Below are 20,814 nucleotides of genomic sequence, written 5' to 3'. Positions count from 1 at the left end.
TCGGACCCTCCAGCGGAGGCAGGCGAAGGCTGGACGGGCCCCTCGGACCCTCCAGCAGGAACAGGCGGTGGAGTAAATGACTGAGGTGAGAACTGAGCAGGTGACTGAGCTGATAGGTGAGCTAAAGTCCGAGCTACGGAGAGAAGTTTAATATGTATCGACTGTTGTAAAGATGGTAGTAATGGTGGGTAAGGTGGTGGATCCGCAGTAAGCTGAGCTAGTTCCCCTGAGCCTCCAGAACCTGAAGAAATCTGCTGGACGGGCTCACCTGAGCCACCAGCGAGGTCAGAAACAGGTGCAGGTACCTGCCGGACACCAGCCACTCCCACCCGAGGAGAAGGTACGGGTGCCGGAGCTAACTGGTTCCCGGTCATCCTCACACTGGGAGCCGGGACAGGCACCGTCAATGGCTGGGCAGCTGCTGTCCCCACCCGAGGAGCTGGCATGGGTGCAGTGACAGGCAGAGGCTCAGCCGGCCTGGACACCGGAGCAGGGACCAGCTGGACCTCAGCCTCCCTCACCTGAAGCACTGAAACAGGTGCAGGGGAATGCTGGGCCCGAGCTGCCCTGGGAGCAGGAACACAACGGTGCAAAGGAGCAGGCTCAGCAAACACAGACTCCTCTAAAATGTTTCTTAGCTTCCTACCACCACCACGTCTAACAGTCTTAACAGTTTTCACAGTCTCAGAATTTACAGTGTGCCCATGATTGTCTCTTTCCAGCTCAGAGGGAGCAGAATGAAAACAGTCAATATACCTCACCATGGGGAGTGGCTCAGCAGAGACAGAGTGGCGACCGCGTGAGCGTCGCTTTCTCCGGGAAGTGGGAGGTGGCAAACTGGGCTGCGAATCCTCCAAAAGACCAGGCTGCGATGAGGAAGCAGACAGTTTGTGAAGCTCAGAACGTGGCAGACCCAAAAATGAAGCGAAGGACTGCAGTGGAGTGAGTCTAACGTCCGGCGTCCAGTAATCCTTCTTCCTCCGCTGCTTAACCCTCTTGTCGGACTGGTAATCCAGGGGTGGAGGCGGAGGTGTAGCGACTGGAGAGAATGAGCATGTGCTCAATCTGATCGCCCGAGGCATAGGCGCCGGCTCGGCCGTAGCCATGGCAGTTTGGAGGCTGCGGGGCCCTCCCCAAGCCAAACGTGAACCATAGAAAGGTGACTCGAGCTCCCGGGCATGCTTAGCCTCCTGCCTCACGCTCTCCTTGAGGAAGGCAGAAGCTGCGGGTTGCCGATACCACACGGAGTCTGCTGGGTCCATGTTATGGTCGCGATCTTCTGTTATGTGATGGCTGCGTGCAGGCAGGAGAAGGACCCAAAGTGCAGACTCCGGAGACAAAACTTAAACTCAAAACCACTTTAATCTTAGACTCAAATATAACATAACTGGAAAAATCAAAATAAACTTACACCGAAGGACTGAAAAACACACAGCTAAATAAACGGTAGATCGCGACAAAATCAAACTGAAACACAGGGCTTAAATACATAGAGGGAGCAATCAGGGAATGGACAACAGGAGGGAAACACAGCTGGGGCAAATCAGAACTGACGAGACAAGGAAGCGTAAACTGAACACACTGAGATGAGACAGAAACCTTCAAAGTAAAACAGGAAACACAAAACACAGACTGGACACGGGGATACAGCAGACAGGGGAGACAGCAACCAAGGATTACACAGAGACAAACCATAAGACATGACTCACGAAAACCCAAAGACTAGAAATTATAAATAATATAATAAACTCAAAAGCCCTGGGTCAACGACCCAGGCATCCTAACATTAATAGGTGATAAAGCGATAGATCTTTCAGCCCAATTCTACTTTTTCTACAATCCATCATACAAAATGTAATCAAATAGATAAGTCTCTTTTTAAAACTTGTTTTATTAGTTTTAATTTTTTAACTTTATGCATCAAGCAAAAATTTAATTATATGCAACATTCTCTGACTGGAAGAAATTTGTTTAATATTTAAACCTATTTTCTGCACATTCCAGCACATAAAATATTTTTTTTTGTGTGTTTACACTCACTCTTTCAAATAGATGCAAGTAAAACACAGCAGAAAATAAATAAAGTCAAAGACTAGAGGTCCTTTTGCTCTATTTTCACCTGTAAAGCAGGAGTGGCGTAGGCGGAGGTTTACCCTGGTGCAGGTGTCAGTGGTCAGTGGAAGAATCCGCGAGTTTCTCTGTGAGGTTCCCATTACGTCGTTGCGCACTCGGTGCTTGCTCGGAAGTTTAGGGTTTTTTTCGCTGTAAAAAGTAGTTTTCTTCCCACGCACAATGGACACTAATGTTTTTGTCACTTTTTATGGAATCAAACTTAAAGTAAGGTCAGTACTTCCACGCTTTAAACTCTGCACGCTCACATTCTCTCCCGCACTCGATATATTATCCATTGTTGATCTGCACACAGCTGTTGTCACAAACGTTGCACTTGCTTACCTCACTGTCATGAGACATTCTAGCAAAAAAATCACGGTTTTAGTAACGCAGTAACGCAGCATTATTACGGGAAAGTAAAGGTAATCTAATTACCATTTTTGCAATAGTAATCACTTACTTTACTCGTTACTTGAAAAAAGTAATTGGATTACGCGTTACTGCCCATCTCTGCTCATAAAGGTGTTGCTACTTCTCTGATAGATTTATTTGGGCTTTTTTTCCCAACCCAACAATGGCTTCCTTCATATTAATCAGCATCTCTTTGACTGTTCCAGTGAAAACTGCTTAAAAGTCTGTCATTATTCTTCAGCCTCTGAAAATGTTGAACTTTGTTTGGCTTGAATTTCCTAAGTGTAATGTTATTTATGTTTGTTAAACCCCTGAATTAAAGCCGAAAGTCTGCAATTCAATCACATCTTGGTTGTTTGATGTAGGAACCACTGTGGTGGTGTGCAGAGACACTATAGAAAATCTTCTTACTATCTAAATATCAAAGATGTACCTAACTTTATATTTTCAAAATCATCAAATATAAAGTATTATACATAAAACATCAATTCTAAAACAGTAGTCAAAATAGTTTTAAAGAGGCAAAACACCTTTCCCAGTCCAAGAGTCTGTATTCCTTTAACATGCACAGATTAAATCAGGCGTGTTAGGTTTATTTTGCTTAAGTCATTAGTTAAACTTGCACTGCAGCTCATGAAGTAATTAATGGAGCTGTAATTGTTTATCACAAAACTCGAAAGACATATTTTTTTTAAATTTGGAGAGTTTATTTTCTAATTAGAGGGTGGTGCAGCTTTGAAATATCTAGTTTATTATGTGTAATAAACAAAAACACGGCAAAAATGACTACAGTTCATGCATTTTCTCTGTATCTATGAAGCGCCTTGAGGCGACATTTGTTGTGATTTGGCGCTATATAAATAAAATTGAATTGAAATTGAATTGAATATGACTGTGAATGAGAATAATGGGCAGTGAGGGTAAAGGAAGTCATGATTAACATTAACAGAACTGGATGTGAAGGTGCCATATATTATATCGCTAAGCTGTGCCTTAGTTTCCTCTTTATATTACTGCTTTTGAGTAAAATCAAAAATGAGTCTATGTGTACAAAAAAACAACACAAACATTCAAATAACTGCAACTACTCCCTTATCCATCATTCAAAAGCAGCAACCTACACAAGCATGTCATATGTATCTCTTCTCCAGATCCTTTGCTGATATAGTTCTAAGAGAGCGAGAGGAGAGGAAGAGGGCAGGCAGGGGCATGGCAGACGGAGGAGGGGACAAACTGGGTGGGACAGAAATTATGGACGGAGTGTCCGAGAGGGAGCCGTAACCGGATTTCTGCAGGTCCATTACACCGGAGCTGACGGAGGCGTGAAAGAACACGGGGGGAGGGTCCAGGGAGTCTGTGTCTGCAGACAGAAAATAAGATGCACATTTAAAAGTTTTCTTTAAATAGAAAAGCTTTTTTAGATTTTAGCCTTAAGATAATGTAAGGACAAGACTCCAAAACAACAGAAAATCAAACATAATCAGTCTTGTTTATATAATATATAAATTACAGATTTGCATTTCCACACACTAAAGCATCACTTTGCCTCTAAATAGCAGCAAACAGGAAGTGCTTTGCTATCAACAAATCAGACAGAAAATATGAGAGAGTTATTTTCCCGCTGATGATAATTTATAAGTGTCTTATAAGTGTTGCTGTTGACAGTCTCCCAGGAATAGTTTCACATGCTGCCACACAGGTTCTGATCATTTCTGTTTCCAACTCAAATTGAACATGGTTCTACCTCAGAAACAATCAAAGCTACCTGGGTCATTGTTGAGCTGGGTGTGCATGTACTGCTGTTTGGTGTAGAACTTATTGTAGATGCAGTAGACTGCAGCCATCAGAGCAAATGTTCCCATGGCTGCTGCGATGAACAAACCCACTTTGGCGTTATCTTTGTCTACAAGGGCATCTGCAGAGGCACAAACACAAGACGGTGCTCATCAGAGTTTTCACGTAAAAATCCTTTTAAAATTGAGGTGGACAGGAATTCAGCATTCAAGCAATATATTGCAATTTATATTGCAAATTCAAGCAACTGCAATATAAAAATCCTAAAAAGTTACCAGAAGTCTAATTTTCCAAACAATACATGTGCCATTTGATTATAAACACTTTACATTTAGCTGTCCAAACCGAGCCACTCAAATATTTTCAGTGGGTATAACTTAACTTTCTTCCATCTCTCCAATTACTTGAAGTTAATGTAAACTCTTCTGTGTTGTCCAAACTAGTCAGCCTGTACTTTTTAATTAAACTATAAGCAGCATCACATTGTAATAGAAAATGTAATATTTTTATATTCCAAAACATCAGTGGAGTGAACTTGAAATGCACTTGACAGCACTTCAGTTAATCGTAGCATGGATCAATCTGCAGTCTGTAAGCTCTTACTGAAAACATTGAACTTTCCATGTACTCACACAGAACACTGCAGTGTTAATGCATTAAAGTGCAGACTGAAGCTGACAAACAACCTTCGGCTGGTCATTGCTGTTGCTCCCCTTTCTTCCTGTCTGTCTTGAACTGAGGTAGTGATCCCTACTACGGTGTAATCCTGCACACGTGCTCTGCCCAGCCTGACATGGCTCATATTGATGCTTTCCTATTAACCCTAACCAAAGGTGATATCATGATGATATTAGGGCCATACACTCCTATTGAAAAGTATATATCTAACTTTGAGTAGTACTTAGTTAATTACAAAAAATTGTTCAAGTTTTTTTTTAAAGGAAGAATTTACATGGATTTACATGGTACAATTTTTAACTAATTATCTCGTCTCACTGCTGGATGGCAGTGAATGTGAAGCTCTCTTTACCAGTGTTTACACACTTACAAGTCCGCATTGCGTTTAAATTATTGGTTTCCTCCTTTTGGAGTAGGTCCCTTATGTGTGGGGGTGGAGGAGGAGGAGGAGCTGCTCCTGGGGCCTTATGGGCGCTGATTTTCTGCTCAGACTCCAGCGTGCTCTGGGAGCTGCTCAGTGGAAATATCAACAGCAGACACAGAGCCGCCAGGCACGCCATGTTGGTCATCTATGAGTACACCTACAAATAAAAACAATGCTTATAATAAAAATAATAATAAAACACAAAACCTTTGCTTCATTAATCTGCATCTTACTCATGGTAAATAAAATGGTAAATGGCCTGTATTTATATAGCGCTTTACTAGTCCCTAAGGACCCCAAAACGCTTTACACATCCAGTCATCCACCCATTCACGCACACATGTTAAAAGTTAAACATATACATTACTGTGCAAAAGTGTTGAATCATGTCTTGTTTTTGTTTATGTTTTGGTTTCTTGAGCAATAGTTGTTCAGGCTTTCTGAAGGTCTTTCAAAGTTTTTCTTTGGTTTTTCACTCACTTTCAGTCCAGTTGTGTACTTGACCATTTTCAATGGAGTGTTTTTTTGTTTTTGTTCATTTGGCAAGCCTTTTAACAGTGACCTATGACTCATTCAACCATAAAAAGGCACATGACTCAGTGAATGATCTAGTGTCTTGTCTACAAATAACAGACAACTTACACTGAATCTTTTAACACTTTATTACTAGTAGTTTTTAATTTGTTCCCATTTCTTTAGTTTAATCTTTTTTTTTAATGCCAAGGCTAAAACAGTTTGACAGGCATAAAATTGTATTTTTGCACCAAACGGGGGATTCTCAGTGTTATTGGTTAAAAACTTGGCAGATGATCTGCAGTATGTGCTTAAGAATTTTGAGGAGACTTTTGAGGACAAATTGAAGAACAGACAAAGTGCCAAACCTAAAAGAATAAATTCTGAGGGACGCCAAACCACACAAGAACTGGTCTGAAAATCAGGAAACAGGTTTTATGGAGCATTCATTTTTTTAGCATGGCAGTGATTCCAGAAATACTGCCAAAGCATAACTGGATAGAAAAACACACAGTGAAACAATATCAGTCATGGATTGGCCTCCCCAGAGCTCGGACCTCAACATTATTGAAGTAGTGTGGGATCATTTTGACAGAAATGGAACAAAAGGTAGCCAAAATTCAAAGGAGAGCTTTAAATGTTCTTCAAGAACCCTGGAGAACTATTCTTGAAGACTATACTTAAAGAAATTACAGGAAAACTTCAGCCTGCGTTGAAGAATAAAGGTGTCCAAGCCAAATATTGGCTTTCACACTCATTTGAATTGTACAAACTGTGCTCTGTATACTTGTTTGCAAGTGTTTCAGTAGATTACTGCAACTATTTCCAATTTTCCTAGCAAAATAAAAAGAAATTAGGGATAATTCAAGACTTTTGCGCAATACTGTGCATTGTACAACAGTTATGGTGACAAACTCAAATGATCAAAAGAGAACTGCAGATGCTTTCTTCTACAGTAATAATTTTCATGTTGTAAACCAGACCCATTCCTGCTTTAACAACACATATCTGGAACCATTTAACTGTCTATCAAATATTCACTTACTGTGACAAAATAATAATATTTAAGATAAATTATCTGTGCTTACCTGAGGTCAAAGCAAGGCTGCCGTTTTTCTCAGAGTTGGGCGTTGGTCCCTTCCCCCCTGCCTCTCTCAACAACTGAGCTGAGACTGCATCCAAGACAACTGAAGTCCCCAGACACTGAATATTTCCAAGGGGACATACGTGAGCACGCCCAAGCATATACATGTAGCAAGTGCTAGGTTCAGGTAGACACAGATATCTTTTTTCCATTACTATGACTTGTGAAAGTTCAAAATATCAATCTATTTGCTAGTGTTATTCTCTAATAGATATTTTTTAAAGTAACTCCATAAATCATACAGAACTGCATTGAAACTATTGCTATGCACAAAGTCTGGAAGAGTCTGGACAAATATGAACATTAAAAAGGTGTCTGTGAAATTCAAGTATTCTTTCATCATCTGTAGTGATTCAGACAGATGCTAAATAATGTACAATCATAAAGGTGGAGTTATTATGCCTGCTTCCAGCTCCACATTGTCTTTCTAACTCATACATGAGTTGCTTTGCATGATTTACAGTTAATTATAATGTTTATTTTTCTCATACGCCTTTACGCCTTAGTTTATTTGCTAATTTTTATTCCCTTCAGTCCAACTTTCTCCTGATTGGTTGCCCCTCGTGATCCAAGCAGCAGCTGTGTGAGCCTGGTTTGGTCACAGCTCAGAGCTGTGTCTCTTTTTTTGCTGCTGGTTGGATGAAATGGTTTTTGCAGCACACTCAGGTAGCACAGGTAGTGCAGCTCCTCTATCATGGCACAAGAAGGTTTGCTGTGTCTCTGAGCACATTCTCAAGAGTGTGGAGGAAATAAGGAGATGGGCCAGCACACTAGAGTAGCTGGACAGAGCAGCAGAAGGGCATCAACCGGGCAGCAGAACCGATATGTACTCGTTTGTGTGATGAAGAAAAGGAGGAGCACTGCTAGAACGCCACAAAATGACCTCAGCAGGCTATTCGTGTGCAAGTTTCAGACCATATTGTGGGAAACAGACTCTATGACTGTGTCACGAGGTCTTAACGTCCATTAGTGGGACACGCGATCACAGCCCAGCACCACCATGTAGCTTCACTGGCTTTCACCAGAGAACACCAGAGCTTTCAGTCCAGCCAAGGAATGCTGTTCTCTTCACAGATGAGAGCAAATTCATGATTCATACGGCAGAGCACTCCCTGAAACATCATCCAGCATGACCGGTTTGGCAGTGGGTCAATCATTGTCTAGAGAGGTATGCACACCGGCACTGCTCCTCCTGCAAGACCAGATACTGCTGCTCCTGTTGCTGAGTTGAGTCCTCAGCAGAAATCAGTCAGGAAGATCGTCTGTGTCCAGCACCTGCTAAAACATTTTAAAGACTGTTTTGTTGTAGTCGCTCAAGTGCATCAAGTGAAATGGAGTCACTATGGTTTATGCTTCCTAACTGATATTCCCGAAGTTTAACTGACTGTGTGATATACTGCAATGATTAACAAAGTTATTATAAAAAAATAAAGCTAAACTAAAAACGAAACACTTTAGTCAACTAAAATAAAAATGAAAACTAGGCTTTTGGAAAAAATATAGCAAAATGAAATGATTTTGTGAACTTAAAATAATAATATTTATATTATATATTATTATAAAACAAGAAAATGTACTTTGGAAACAGAATCTGAACTGAGCTACAATAGAAAAAGTTGAAATGAAATAAAACTACTGGTAGCCTCAAGTGCTACACCTCAGCCTCCTGACAGGGGGCGCATGTCTTTATGAAGTACAAGTTGTAGAGCACATGCCTGCCAGGTCGCCTCTGAATTACCTGTGTCACCACAGGCAAACATAATTCATTAAGTCTTAATGTATGAATGCTCTTAATCTTAATCACAGTCTGTTCTTACATGTATTATCAGGACAGCACACATCACCACACAGTGTCTGAACTTCATTGCCTGTTTTTGTCAAAGGTCTGTTTAAACTCATTAACTTGTGTTCCCAAGATTTTTCAGAAAACTTGACCTTTAACCTTTACCTTAAGGTCACAGAAATTCAAGTTTGTTTGACATTTTTAGTAAATGCACTAATGGCAGAGCAGAGGTGTCAAACATAAGACAAACACTCCAATCAGACCCACTGGACTGATTTTAAAAAGGTGAATTTTTTTTGTGTGTTGCCTACCGATTAAGACATCATTCATACGACACCAAGACGATTAAGATGTAGATGAACAATAAAATGACAGAAAGTTCCCATTTTTTCACTATCTATAATAGAAATTTCGGACCAAATTGGCAATGAATTAACAGAACTTTTTCTGTCATTTTATATTTATTTCTTACAATGAATGTTTAAAGATGCATGTTGACAGACTTCTTTCACTTTCACTGCAGCATGTATTTACCATGTAGGAAAATTGCACTTCTTTTTCAGGATTTAAATGTATAGTTACACTCTGAATATTAGGAGATCAAACACAGCTGATTTAAATGGCTAGATTACGTCCTCAACTTGATTCAGGTGTGTTGACCCAGGGTAAGATCTAAAACCTGCAGGACCCCGGCCCTTGAGGCCTGGAATTCTCCACCCCTGATCTAAGCAGTTTGAACCTTAACGTGCCTGCAGCCCTGCAAGAACTCTCAGACTATTCAAGGACTGAGAGATAAGAAAGAGAAACTGTCATGGTCCGGAGTCTGTGACTCCGTGTTTGTGTTTTAGTTTATTATCATTCTGTGGTTTTGTTTATTCTGGGTTTTTGTACTCTCCTTTTTCACGTTTCATGTTCCTGTGCTCTGTGTCCCCCAGTCTGTGTTAAGTTTGTGTGTGTTGTGTTCAGTCGATGTGTTTCCTGTTTTATTTTGAAGGTTCGTGTCTCTCGTCAGTGTTTCTAGTTTTACTCCCTTTGACTCGTTATGTCCAATTGTTCCCAGCCGTGCCTCCCTCCTGTTTCCCATTCACTGATTGCCCTGTGTGTATTTAAGCCCTGTGTTTCTCGTGTGCGTTGCTGGTTTGTCTGCGTAGCTCCCTCTGGTGTCCTGTGTGCGTCTCCCTGCATCTGTTTCATGTCTCTAGGTTTCAGGTTTGTTTTTGCTTAGCTTTTCCCAGTATAGGTTACTCTTAGGTTTTGGTTTTTGTCCACCACGTTCCTGTTTGTTTTCGTCTTGATCTTAATAAAGCTCACTACTTAAGCAGTCTGCATCTTGGGTCCGTGAATAATTCACACACGGCTCGCCCCCCAAGACGTGACAGAAACAAAACAAAGAAAAGCACTGACTGTTCTCTTTATCTGACAAAACAGATTTGAAAGCAAAAGCTACAATAGATCCATTCCCTCATGTTTCATTTCACCTGCACTCCTGTAAATGAGCTGCTGGGGATTTATAGAAAATAAAAAGTATCATGTGCTTTCTTTCTGTTACAGCTGGAAAGAGTCAGAAGCTCTGCTGGCTGTAAGAAAAACAAATGTTCATATTGTCGTTGTATCATTTTTGTTATAGCTGCACAGACATTTACCTCTCGGCAGGTCTCGATATGCTTCAACTTTCCCAGGAAAATAATTGTGCTGATGGGCAGCAACACCCAGCAGGTAGTGGAAAGAGCTTGTTTTAGTAAAGAACAGGACAGCAGAAACTATCAAAACTATGAACTTTAAAACACGAATGAGATGCTAAAGTTTATTAAGAAAAGAACAGCAACAAATAATACAACAATAGTATCTTACATACATTTTGAACATTACTGAAATGTCAAAAGAAATGTTTTTAAAATTACACAAATGCTGGGATGCTTTTAACAGTTTGTTCATTCTGCCCTATTAGAGCTAAAGGCACCCGGGATAAATTAATGATCCATCAAGTCAATTAATTCAACTATATCCTGCTAAAAACTGAAAAACTACACCAGAAAACACACTGCAGCTGTGAGACGATATCACAGAGCAATAAAGTCTAAAAAATATATTAATCTTTACAAAAAACATACACAAAAAATCCTTTAGGCAATTTCCCATTTACAACTACAAAAAAACTACTCAAATGTTTAGCAATAAAAACTATTTTACATGTACCATTTACATACATACACATGATATAAATATCTTTTTATCTTTTTGTTGCATTAGCATGATGTCACTTGACAACAGCTTCAGTCAGTCTTTGCACTCTAAATACACAGATGTGCAGATTTTGTTTTGTACTGGCTTTGTTACCGAGGAGTTTAAAAAACAGAGGACATAAAAACCTCACCACACACTTATCGGCTGTTTCTTTGAACAAATAATGCTAGTCTGCATGTTTATTATAACCTGAGCAGCTACACCTGCTTACGTAGTGTATAATGTCCTATCAAGTTCAAACACAGAGTCTGGTCATGCTGTGCTGAACAGCAGCATACGTACCTAAAGCGACTCATTTCTGGAGTAAACGTGATAGTAAACCTGCACTGTGTTGTACTGTAGGTATTAATCCAAGTTGCTCAGGAAAAATATAAACATACAGTGAAAATATTTAGCAGTCGCTGCAAGTCTGACCTCAACAGAGACAGCAGTGACAGGTTAATGACGCGGTAGCTCAGCCGGCTCATGATCAATCACAATTCACAGGTTATCGTAATGAATGACCAACAGAAAGAAGAGAAACTATGAAAATGAAAGGACGATGTAAATGAATGTTAACTATGTAACAACGTTAACAAAACAACTGTAACATGATGACATGATGTTTATCATCCTCTGCCGTTTCTGGAGCTGCGTTTCAGGGGCTGCTGCCCAGCTCATAGCAGAGATGGTCAGACCTCTGTCCGTCTCCCCAAACACTTCCTCTGTCTCATAGATCTGACCCAAGGCCTCCTTTGTCTCACTCCCTTTGTTAGCCACGGTAGAGTTGAACACCCATTAGGAATATAGCCCCTCGTACGTTCCCCCACAGCAAAGTTGTCCTCAGTGAGGGGTCCAGCAGGAGGTGCTGTGGGGTTCCATACATTGTGGACTGGGCAGTGGTCAGGAGCAGAGGCTCTGGTGGTCCAAACCCTGGTTACCAACACTGGCTTTGATCATAGAATATTTATGGCTTATATTAACAGCATATTTTTGCTTATTTGGACACTAACTTTGGTAAAAAATAACTTAATGGAAATTTTACCCAGTAGTTTTCACAAATCAATAAATTATCTGCTCCATACTACAAACGTTTTAAAAGCTGCTGGAGCATCTTTAGCATCTAGATGTAGTTTGACTTTAAAAGTTTAAAAAGAAAGGAAAATATTAAAATGGCCGTTTGGAATATTTCTGACTAATTTGGCAGCATCTGTGATTAGTGGCAGTAACAGAAAACATCGTTTAATACTACAGGTCAGACTCCTGGGAACTCATGTCCTGTTAGTGAAGACCTTGGATTACAATCAAGCTTCTTCCATCATTCTGTGAGCAACAGCAGAGAAGCTGTGCAGCTCACTGTGGCTCATCTTTCTTGCTTAACTTCCTCTTTTAATGTAGTTCACCGCCTTCACAGAGGCCATGACGGATATGCAGTTTAACAGCTGGCATTATGTAGATGTGTTTCTGATTTTAAACAAGTGAGGTAACTGCAAGGCTCAGTAATAAAATTACTGTCCCTTTATAATACATCAGCTTATATATCACTGATAAGTTCCTTCTCCTTAAATACAGCCCATTTGTTGAGGGTTTAGGAAACTGGAGCAGCGTCCCCATTCCTATGTTCCAGTGCTGAAAAGTCGGTCATAGCAGTTTCCTCAGTGTTAACCATCCTGTAGTGACCATTCTCTGCATCCCTACTTTGTGTGTTTCTCTTCTGTAGAAACGCGTGGATGAAGCCCACTGGCACGGGCAGTGTGGCAAATATTATTAATAAAGCCAAAACAGCCAGAGCCCAGTCAGGATATTCCAAATGCTCCTCAGAAGCCTGAAAAATCAAATCAAATGAATCATTCAGGAAGTTAAACAGTTAAGAGCTTTAGTGTATTGTGAAAGATAGCAATAAACTGAGCTTCAGGATATTAAAAATAAACTCCAAATAAAACAAAGCACAAATGCAAAAATCTCTTCTTAAACTGCTGTTTTCTTTCCTGCAATCACAAAGTGCATATCTTTCTAAACTACTCTGCAGTAGACTGGAGCCACCCCTCATTTCTTCATGTTTTGCTTCCAACGAGCCAGACGTTCTTATACTTTTTTTAAAGTGGTCTTGAGCAATAGTTCTCCAGGCTTTTTTAACGTCCTTCAAAGCTTGTCTTTGCACACTGGCCGTTTAACACAGACCATGAACTGTTCAAGCATAAAAAAGTCACTCCACTGTGTTGTGTCGACACATAAGAGACAATTTAGCAAAGAACAAATTTAAATTCTAGGCACTTTGTTACTAGCAAACAGTGGCAAACACACCATTTTTTGCATTTCTTTATCTAATCCTTTGAAAAATGCCAAACATAACAGTTCAACAGGCTTAAAAAAGACAACAATATGATTCCCAAAGAGCTAATAACTCTCAGCTCGGTGTGCTCTTTAACAAATGAAGAAATCGGACAAGTGGTGGACAAAGAAGAAACGACAGGCCTAAAAAAACTATCAACAGCAGATGAGCAATATCTGAAAGTAATGTCCTGAACAAATGGGGGGGAAATATCTGATACAGGAACTGAGCCTGGCCTTTCAGCTAATCCATCTAGTGTTTTCCAAAGTTTCATCAGAAATTGTCTCAGTGAAAATGTGTCTTAAGGAGGAGAAATGGGGAGAAAAGGCTGAGCCAAGTCCAGTTCTTGTCTAATGCTAAAAAAATCAATTTCAGCAAGTCTTATGAAGGGTTTAAATTTTCAGCTTGACAGTGATTCCAAACAAAAACACACAGTGAAACACTATCAGTCATGGATTCCACATTCTTATAGCAGTGTGTGGGATCATCTTGACAGAGAACAGAACAAAAGGAAGGCAACATCGAAAGAAGAGCTTTGAGTAGTTTTCAAGAAGTCTGAAGAACTATTCCTGAAGACTTAAAGACATTACAGAAAAAGCTTTCCTAACTTAGCTGTGATGAAGGTGGACATATTAAATATCTGCTTTCAAGCCTGTTAGAGTTGTAAACATTGTCTTTGCCTTATATACTGTGTTTGCATGTATGTTTGCAGATGCTTCAATAAATTCTTGCACTTCTTTCTCATAAGGAAATGAAGTGTAGTTCAAGACTTTTATAAAGTTAATAAATAACTTGATACCTTTTCCTGGTTCCATGACATATACGTGGGGCGAGACAGGAACATGCGGATAGTGGTGGCTCCGAGCAGCCCAAGCATAGCAAGCAGGCAAACGTATTTCCACAGGTATTTGTAAACAACACTGGGACGCCAGCCCAGCATTGCTTCAATGTCATTAAGGAATCTTTAGTGAGAAGGAAAAAAAAAGTACAGGTGAGATTTATGGTTAAAAAACACACCTCACTTAGCCACAATCAGAAACCTCACCTATCAGCTCCATACAACCAAGACACACTGAAAGTCTCAAAAACCACCACGATGATGAGTGGCAGCGTCGCAGAGTAATCATCGAACATCATCATAAAGTAGTTCCCACAGCGCTGAGTGAAGAGCAGGCCAAGCAGGAAGCCAATGATGCAGCTGGCAACTGCAACAAGACACACATGTTGTTATTGAGAAAAAAACATCTTCTTTAATGTCAGCATAGAGCCTTTATAACAGAACTCAGTGGATGACATCAAAATGTTATTAAAGGACATCAGTTTCAGATTCAAAGTCTGAAGCTATGTACACACTGGAAACGCCTCACTTGTCACTTTGAAGTGAAGGCTGGTCACTTTCTGACATTTCAGGCTCTGGTTGCCTGGGTAACCATCTAATGTATTTAATACCAAGTTATATGACAGTCGTTCTTCCCTCTCATTGGATAGTCTCTTCAGTCTCAATTGCGTACAGTGGCTACGCAGCTTTATAGTATTGACAGATGTGCAGTTTAACAGCTGTCAACGACCAATCTTTTCGACTGCCTTGATTCATGCATGAATTTTGAAACAATAGAAGAGGTAAAACTGGTTCCTACTTGTAAGCTTGGTTTTGTTCCTCGCCAGACATTTGAAGCGTTCACTCAGGGGAGCGAGGATGCCCTCCATAGTGCCAAACATGGTGCTGAGTCCAAGATTGAGTAGCATGAGAAAGAAGAGGGCGGACCAGAAAGGGCTGCCAGGTAGGAGGGTCATGGCCTCTGTGAAGGCGATGAAAGCTAGACCTGTTCCCTCCACACCCTGAACATAAACACAGCTTTAGTCATCATGATTTGCAAGCCAATTATAACATCATCTACGTAAGCAAACTGAAACTAGCCTAAGAAGCGTAATGTTTACCTTCTGCATTTCTTTTTCCAGGTCACAGTCTGTTAAATTGCCAGGCACCATAGAGCTAAACTGTTCATACCAGTTACTGTAGTCCTTCAGAGCCACAGATTTGGGATCAGAGTAGTTAAACGGTGGCATCACGTTACTGGGCACAAGACCGTCGTGAAAGTGTTTTGACAGGTCATTCAAGTTGCTATAAAAAAGACAACAGGATACAGAAAAATATTACATTTCTGATTTTGAAAATCCAAACACAATTTCCCTCAGCTACATCAACAGTGTTCATGACACTGTACATGCAAAACACACATTTTAGTCTTATAATGAAACATACCTGGCTACACACTCCATGACCTTGTTTTTAGCTCGGAAACCAAGCACGGCAAAGACCACCAGAGTAGCCAGCACAGATGTGAGGAAGTTTATGAAGGAGACGGTGAAGGCATCACGGTGGCAGTTGTTGTTCCTGGGGTTGTAGGAAGAGTAGGCAATAATGGACCCAAAGCCAAGGCCCAGCGCAAAGAAAACCTGCGTAGCTGCCTGCCGCCACACCTGCACATCTGCCCAGATTTCCAACTGCATTGCAGAAACAAAAGCTGTGTCAAAGAACTATTTATATCTCTTTCTCTTCTCTACACTGAACCAGACGTTTTATCTGCCGATACCTTGGGGTAGAACATGAAGCCGATTCCTTCAAATGCTCCATCCAGCAGGAGCCCTCGGATGAGAAAGCAGAACAGCACCACGTATGGGAAGATGGAAGAGAAATACATCACCTAGGGAAGCAGAAAGAATGATTACCTGTGTGCAAAACACATCATAATAAACACATTATATTAAGTATAGACATCAGCATGGTTTTAAACATTAAAAGCTATTTACAGACGTGTAAACTTTGTTTACTGCATCATTACAACTGCATAAGAAATTAATAACAGACTTATTATGCTTACAGTTCAAATATAACCCCTATTCATCATGCACTGGGACTCAGCCCCTTAGTTCATCCTGTGACTGAAACAAGCAGTTTTAGCTCCTGTCCCTTTAAGTTAACTGTCTCCTGATTGGCTGCCCCTGGCAAACAGAAGGTTTTAACTGCTGGCTTTATTTGATATGTGCCAACAAATTTGTCTTATTAAGACCAAAAGTTTTAACTGGGCCTCCCTCGCTGCCTGCCTGTGCTTATCACACCAAAAACATATGGCTCTGATGATAGAAACAGCAGGAATCATCTGATATGAGCTCAGTGAGTGAGTGAGTGAGTGACGTAAGCATTAAAACACAAAACACAGTATACAGCAAAACATATCATCCTCATCATGTGTTTACTGTAGGCAAGACAAAATTCTTGGACTTGAACCACATGATCACATAAACCGCATAAAAATATTAAAATATGTGATATAGTTTTTGCCATTTGAGGTCAGCCGACACGTAAGCCGCGCATTCCACAGATTCAGTCACTCAGAGTAACCCTGAAATCCAACACATGACAGGGATTTAACCCAACTGAGAGACGTAAACAGCACGCAGCGCTGCATGTCACTGTTACTCAGCAAGACAAATGAAGGACTTGTCTTTTGTTATTTTCTAATCAGCTGATTCCTGAATAAACACTAGAATAAATATTTCATTTCCAAAACAGTTATTTTCTTTAAAGCTACCAAACAAACCTGTTCCAGCATAATTTCTAATGGAGTCACCAGTTTTTCCTTTAAATGTGATTCACACAACACCCGTGTGTATATTACAGTGTGGATAAACACACTCATAAATCATTTAACACTGAGATATTTGACGAAGAGACTTATATAATAAAGGTGCTTCGCTATAACAAATGGACACAATAAGAACGGACTGGTACCTTTACAGACGTCTTGATACCCTTGAACATCCCCAGACACACGACGGTCCAGGCTGCCAGCAGACAGCAGACGATGTAAGTGTTGAAAGAGCCCGTCTCATCGATTGAATCTGTGATATCCAGAGCTTTGCGGTACCAGAAATACGACGTGGGAGAGCTCTTGCTACATTCCTTTACTGGTGAGAAAAGGAAAAATACACATCAAATTACAACGCTCACATTAGACACCACTCATGCTCACAACTTTGTGAGTTTTGAACCTTAATGCGCCGCGTTTACCTGTTACATTCCCCTGTTCTGGGCACTTCTCCCAAGGTAATGGGTGCTGGAATGAGTTCCCGAGATAGAAAAGACTCCATGCAAGGATCACATTGTAGTAGAGAGCCACAAAGAAACAAACCTGAGAACAGTTGAAAACAAGATAATACGTTAAAACCAGAGAAGAAGAACGTATGCGCATTGCTGTAGGCCTTACAGGATGAAAGAGAAAGTCCTGTTCTCATAAACTACAACTGTCCTGACATTCAAGATGGAGAAGAGAATGTGGCCCTGACAGACTAATACAATTATTTGATAACAAATAACAAATTTTGTATACCACTCTATCCAAACAACTTTTAATACATAAATAGTACTTTTTCCTTCATAAAAACTTCCTGCACAAAAAGACATCTGTAAATTGCGCAGCCCCAAACTGATAGTGTTAGGAAGAGGAAGTGAGGAGGGTTAATTATTCAACAGTTGTTATCTTACCACACAGCTGGAGTAACCAATGCCAGAGAGCCTGGGTGAGATATATTTCCATACTCCGATGCTGCCCTGTCGGATGGCTTGACCGGCTGCCAACTCCAGGAAGAACAAGGGGATGCCCACAATCAGCATCAGCAGGATGTACAGCAGGAGAAAGGCTCCTGGGAAGAGAATGGCTCTCAGTTAGCAAAAGAGCAACACCACATGTGCAAAGGAGAAGCAGATGTTTATACTAGTTTATACTCCTCCACCAACACCAGTTTGATCTATTTGGCTTATACAGATTAGACTTTCACCCTAAAACTGCAAACACACAACTCCACTGTTTCATTTCTGGTGTTGGTCTAATCCCATGCTTGTCCAGTAATGCAAAGACAGTTACTTTGTTTATTAGTTTCTGAGGGAAAGCAAGAATATCATTACAAAATAATATTTTAAAAGTTCCTATGTGGAGAGGCGTATACCAGGAGCTGAAAACAATATCCTCTGCCACACAACCACCCACTTCTGATACAGCTTTACTCCCTTATTGTTGGTAACTTAAAGTGAACTTTTCCAAATAGGGGCAAAGTGATGTGAAATGCCACACGTCACATGACCTGTACTTTAGTAGTGTGGTGTGATTTTAACGTGTTTTGTGTTCGTTTAAGACACGGAAACACAATCTAATAAAGACAGTGAAGAACAAAAAGAGTGCATTTAACAGTGAACGTTCTTCACATGTGTTTGCCTGCTTCACTGAGCAGAGTAGAAGCTGCACATCCTCTCCCTAAAATGACTACGTTTGATCTCTTGAACCTTCAAGGAAGTCGGTGCGTGGCAGTGATCTACTGTGGTTAAGAGTCGCAGACGATTACCTCCTCCGTTCTGGTGACACAAATACGGAAACCTCCAGACATTGCCGAGTCCAACGCTGAATCCCACTTGAGCCAAAAAGTACTCTATTTTACTGTTCCATCCGGCTCGGGCGTCTGGCTCAGACGTCTCCTGCGGGCTGCTCTCTCCAGTGAGCCCATCAACTTCTGTGGCTTCTGTCCTGTCATCATCAGCTGGCAAGGGCTGCTTCTCCATCTGAAATTGAAGGGAGCAAAATGAAAGATTTTTAACTTTTCAAACAGATTAATAATGCAAATCAACACTGTTTTCCAAGGTTCTGCTCACATACAGACACCACAAAGAAGTCTGTCTGTACAGGTGCTTGGACATCCAGGTCACAGTAGCTCAAGTTGAAGGCGACTAGATATCTTTGTAGATTCATAAAGATGTTTCATCACCATCACCTCACCCAAGATGCTTCCTCAGTTCTACAAACTAATGGAGTCCTAGGTAGCGTTTGATTGTCACCTTGGCGTTTAAGCCTAAAAAGGAATCTAGCCTGTGTGGTAGTGTCTGTGTGGATTCTCGGTTTCCACATCAGTAAAAACCTTTAAAAAAAAAAAACCCCAACTTCCTTAATTTTACCATTTCCAGGTTTATTTTACATTTTTACGCAGTTGTTCATTATAATTTTGGGAGCTGTACTCAAAGAACACTGGACTGAAACATGCTACAACTTGAGGTGTTACTAATATTTAGGCCACATCAATGGCAGGACTAGGCTTAGTTGCATGGGGCACTGTACTGTCTGTTACCCGCTATGTCGCCAGGCGATGAATGAATTCTCCTGGTAAGTAAGTAAGTATAAAATCATTCTTGACACAATCCCCAATTATATACTCCATATCACTTACAGTTACTCTCAATAACACTTAAGGCGCCCCAAAAATAGTCCCTTCTAGTGACTTTGCGCGGTAAATGGACTGATGCAATGGCATCATTGCTAAGAGCATCCTCGACCATTTGACTGGACTCAGCTGTTGGAGAGCTTACGGACAATTAACGTGAAGCCAAACTCACCTGGCAAGCAGCGGGTGTAGTCAACGAAAAGGTAGAAAAAGCGACAAGTAACGGAGAGCAACGACGATAATCCTTTATCCCTCCTTTTGGTTAGAGGAAACGGCCACGTGTCGCTGCTGAACTATTACTAAAACAACATCGAGCTCAGTTATTTTTCTGTTTCTATATTTCTTCTTTAATGTAACATGCTAGAAATTTCTCAAACCACTATTATTAAATTATTAAATACTAAAGTAAGACCTATAACCGCTATGTTATAGACGCGGCATTTTCGTTAAGCCGTTTACAACGACGTAGCAGCGTTCTTCCGCTGTCTCGCGCCACGACGCCGTGAAGCCACTCCCCATTTGTGTGTTTGTGTAACTTTCAAAGTAAAAGTGAGACAAAATCATCACTTGTAATGCAATAAATCATGAAATACACAACAGTACGGAAGTTAATATGAATGAATAAACGAATAAATCAGAAATATTAAACTATGACAAACTTAATAAGAATTTTATAATTAAAGTTTTTTAAAGACGTGTAGAAATTACAAATACATTTGATGATGTTTTCTTTTTTTATTATTATGGTACACGCGGTCTTTGGAGTGTTAAAAAGTTAAAACTGGGCTTTTAATTTAGTCTAACTTCAATTAACTATAATGCACCGCTGTTTACCCACTTCACCCACAGTGGGTAAAGCTTTCACCTAGATTTTAGCGATTTGAGCCTCGAATGCGCACATAACAGGCAGAGCCTTAACTCACCACTGACACGTGTTCATGTGTGATGCCAGGTAGATGGTTAAAATCCGAACACGTGGGAAATACCACTTTATCCAGGTTAAGTTGTTACCTTTATGTTTGCCACCACTAAATCTTTTGTCTCTGCTCAGTTTTCGCACTTTTATCAAAATAAGAAAATAAAAGAAAACAAAGGAGGCGGAGGCTGATGCAATAGTCTCAACATGGCTTTTA

General features: G+C 40.5%; 2 protein-coding genes across 2 annotated transcripts; both read right to left on the bottom strand.

Moving 5' to 3' along the window:
- Positions 1–3,653: 3,653 nt before the first annotated feature.
- Positions 3,654–7,051, bottom strand: LOC148101739 (uncharacterized). The gene is made up of 4 exons (XM_087845081.1): positions 7,021–7,051; positions 5,366–5,576; positions 4,289–4,438; positions 3,654–3,883 (listed from the first exon to the last, which is right to left on the bottom strand). Exons 2-4 carry the CDS (start codon positions 5,562–5,564, stop codon positions 3,654–3,656), a joined length of 579 nt encoding a protein of 192 aa, XP_087701207.1. The 5' UTR covers positions 5,565–5,576; positions 7,021–7,051.
- A 3,598-nt stretch (positions 7,052–10,649) lies between these two features.
- LOC102780816 (sodium-dependent neutral amino acid transporter B(0)AT2-like) lies at positions 10,650–19,241 on the bottom strand. Its single transcript, XM_087845401.1, has 12 exons — positions 19,124–19,241; positions 18,815–19,035; positions 17,961–18,118; positions 17,487–17,607; positions 17,208–17,383; positions 16,009–16,119; positions 15,678–15,919; positions 15,353–15,536; positions 15,052–15,253; positions 14,460–14,619; positions 14,214–14,376; positions 10,650–12,907 (listed from the first exon to the last, which is right to left on the bottom strand). The coding sequence occupies exons 1-12, from the start codon at positions 19,213–19,215 to the stop codon at positions 12,671–12,673; spliced, it is 2,067 nt and encodes a 688-aa protein (XP_087701527.1). The 5' UTR covers positions 19,216–19,241; the 3' UTR covers positions 10,650–12,670.
- Between the last annotated feature and the right edge of the window lie 1,573 nt (positions 19,242–20,814).

Source organism: Neolamprologus brichardi, chromosome 8 (genome assembly GCF_056152115.1).
Source record: "Neolamprologus brichardi isolate AB-2024 chromosome 8, ASM5615211v1, whole genome shotgun sequence".
In the NCBI taxonomy this organism is placed as follows: domain Eukaryota; kingdom Metazoa; phylum Chordata; class Actinopteri; order Cichliformes; family Cichlidae; genus Neolamprologus; species Neolamprologus brichardi.
The sequence above is the reverse complement of the archived record's forward strand: the minus strand, read 5'-3'. Positions and strand labels throughout refer to the sequence as shown.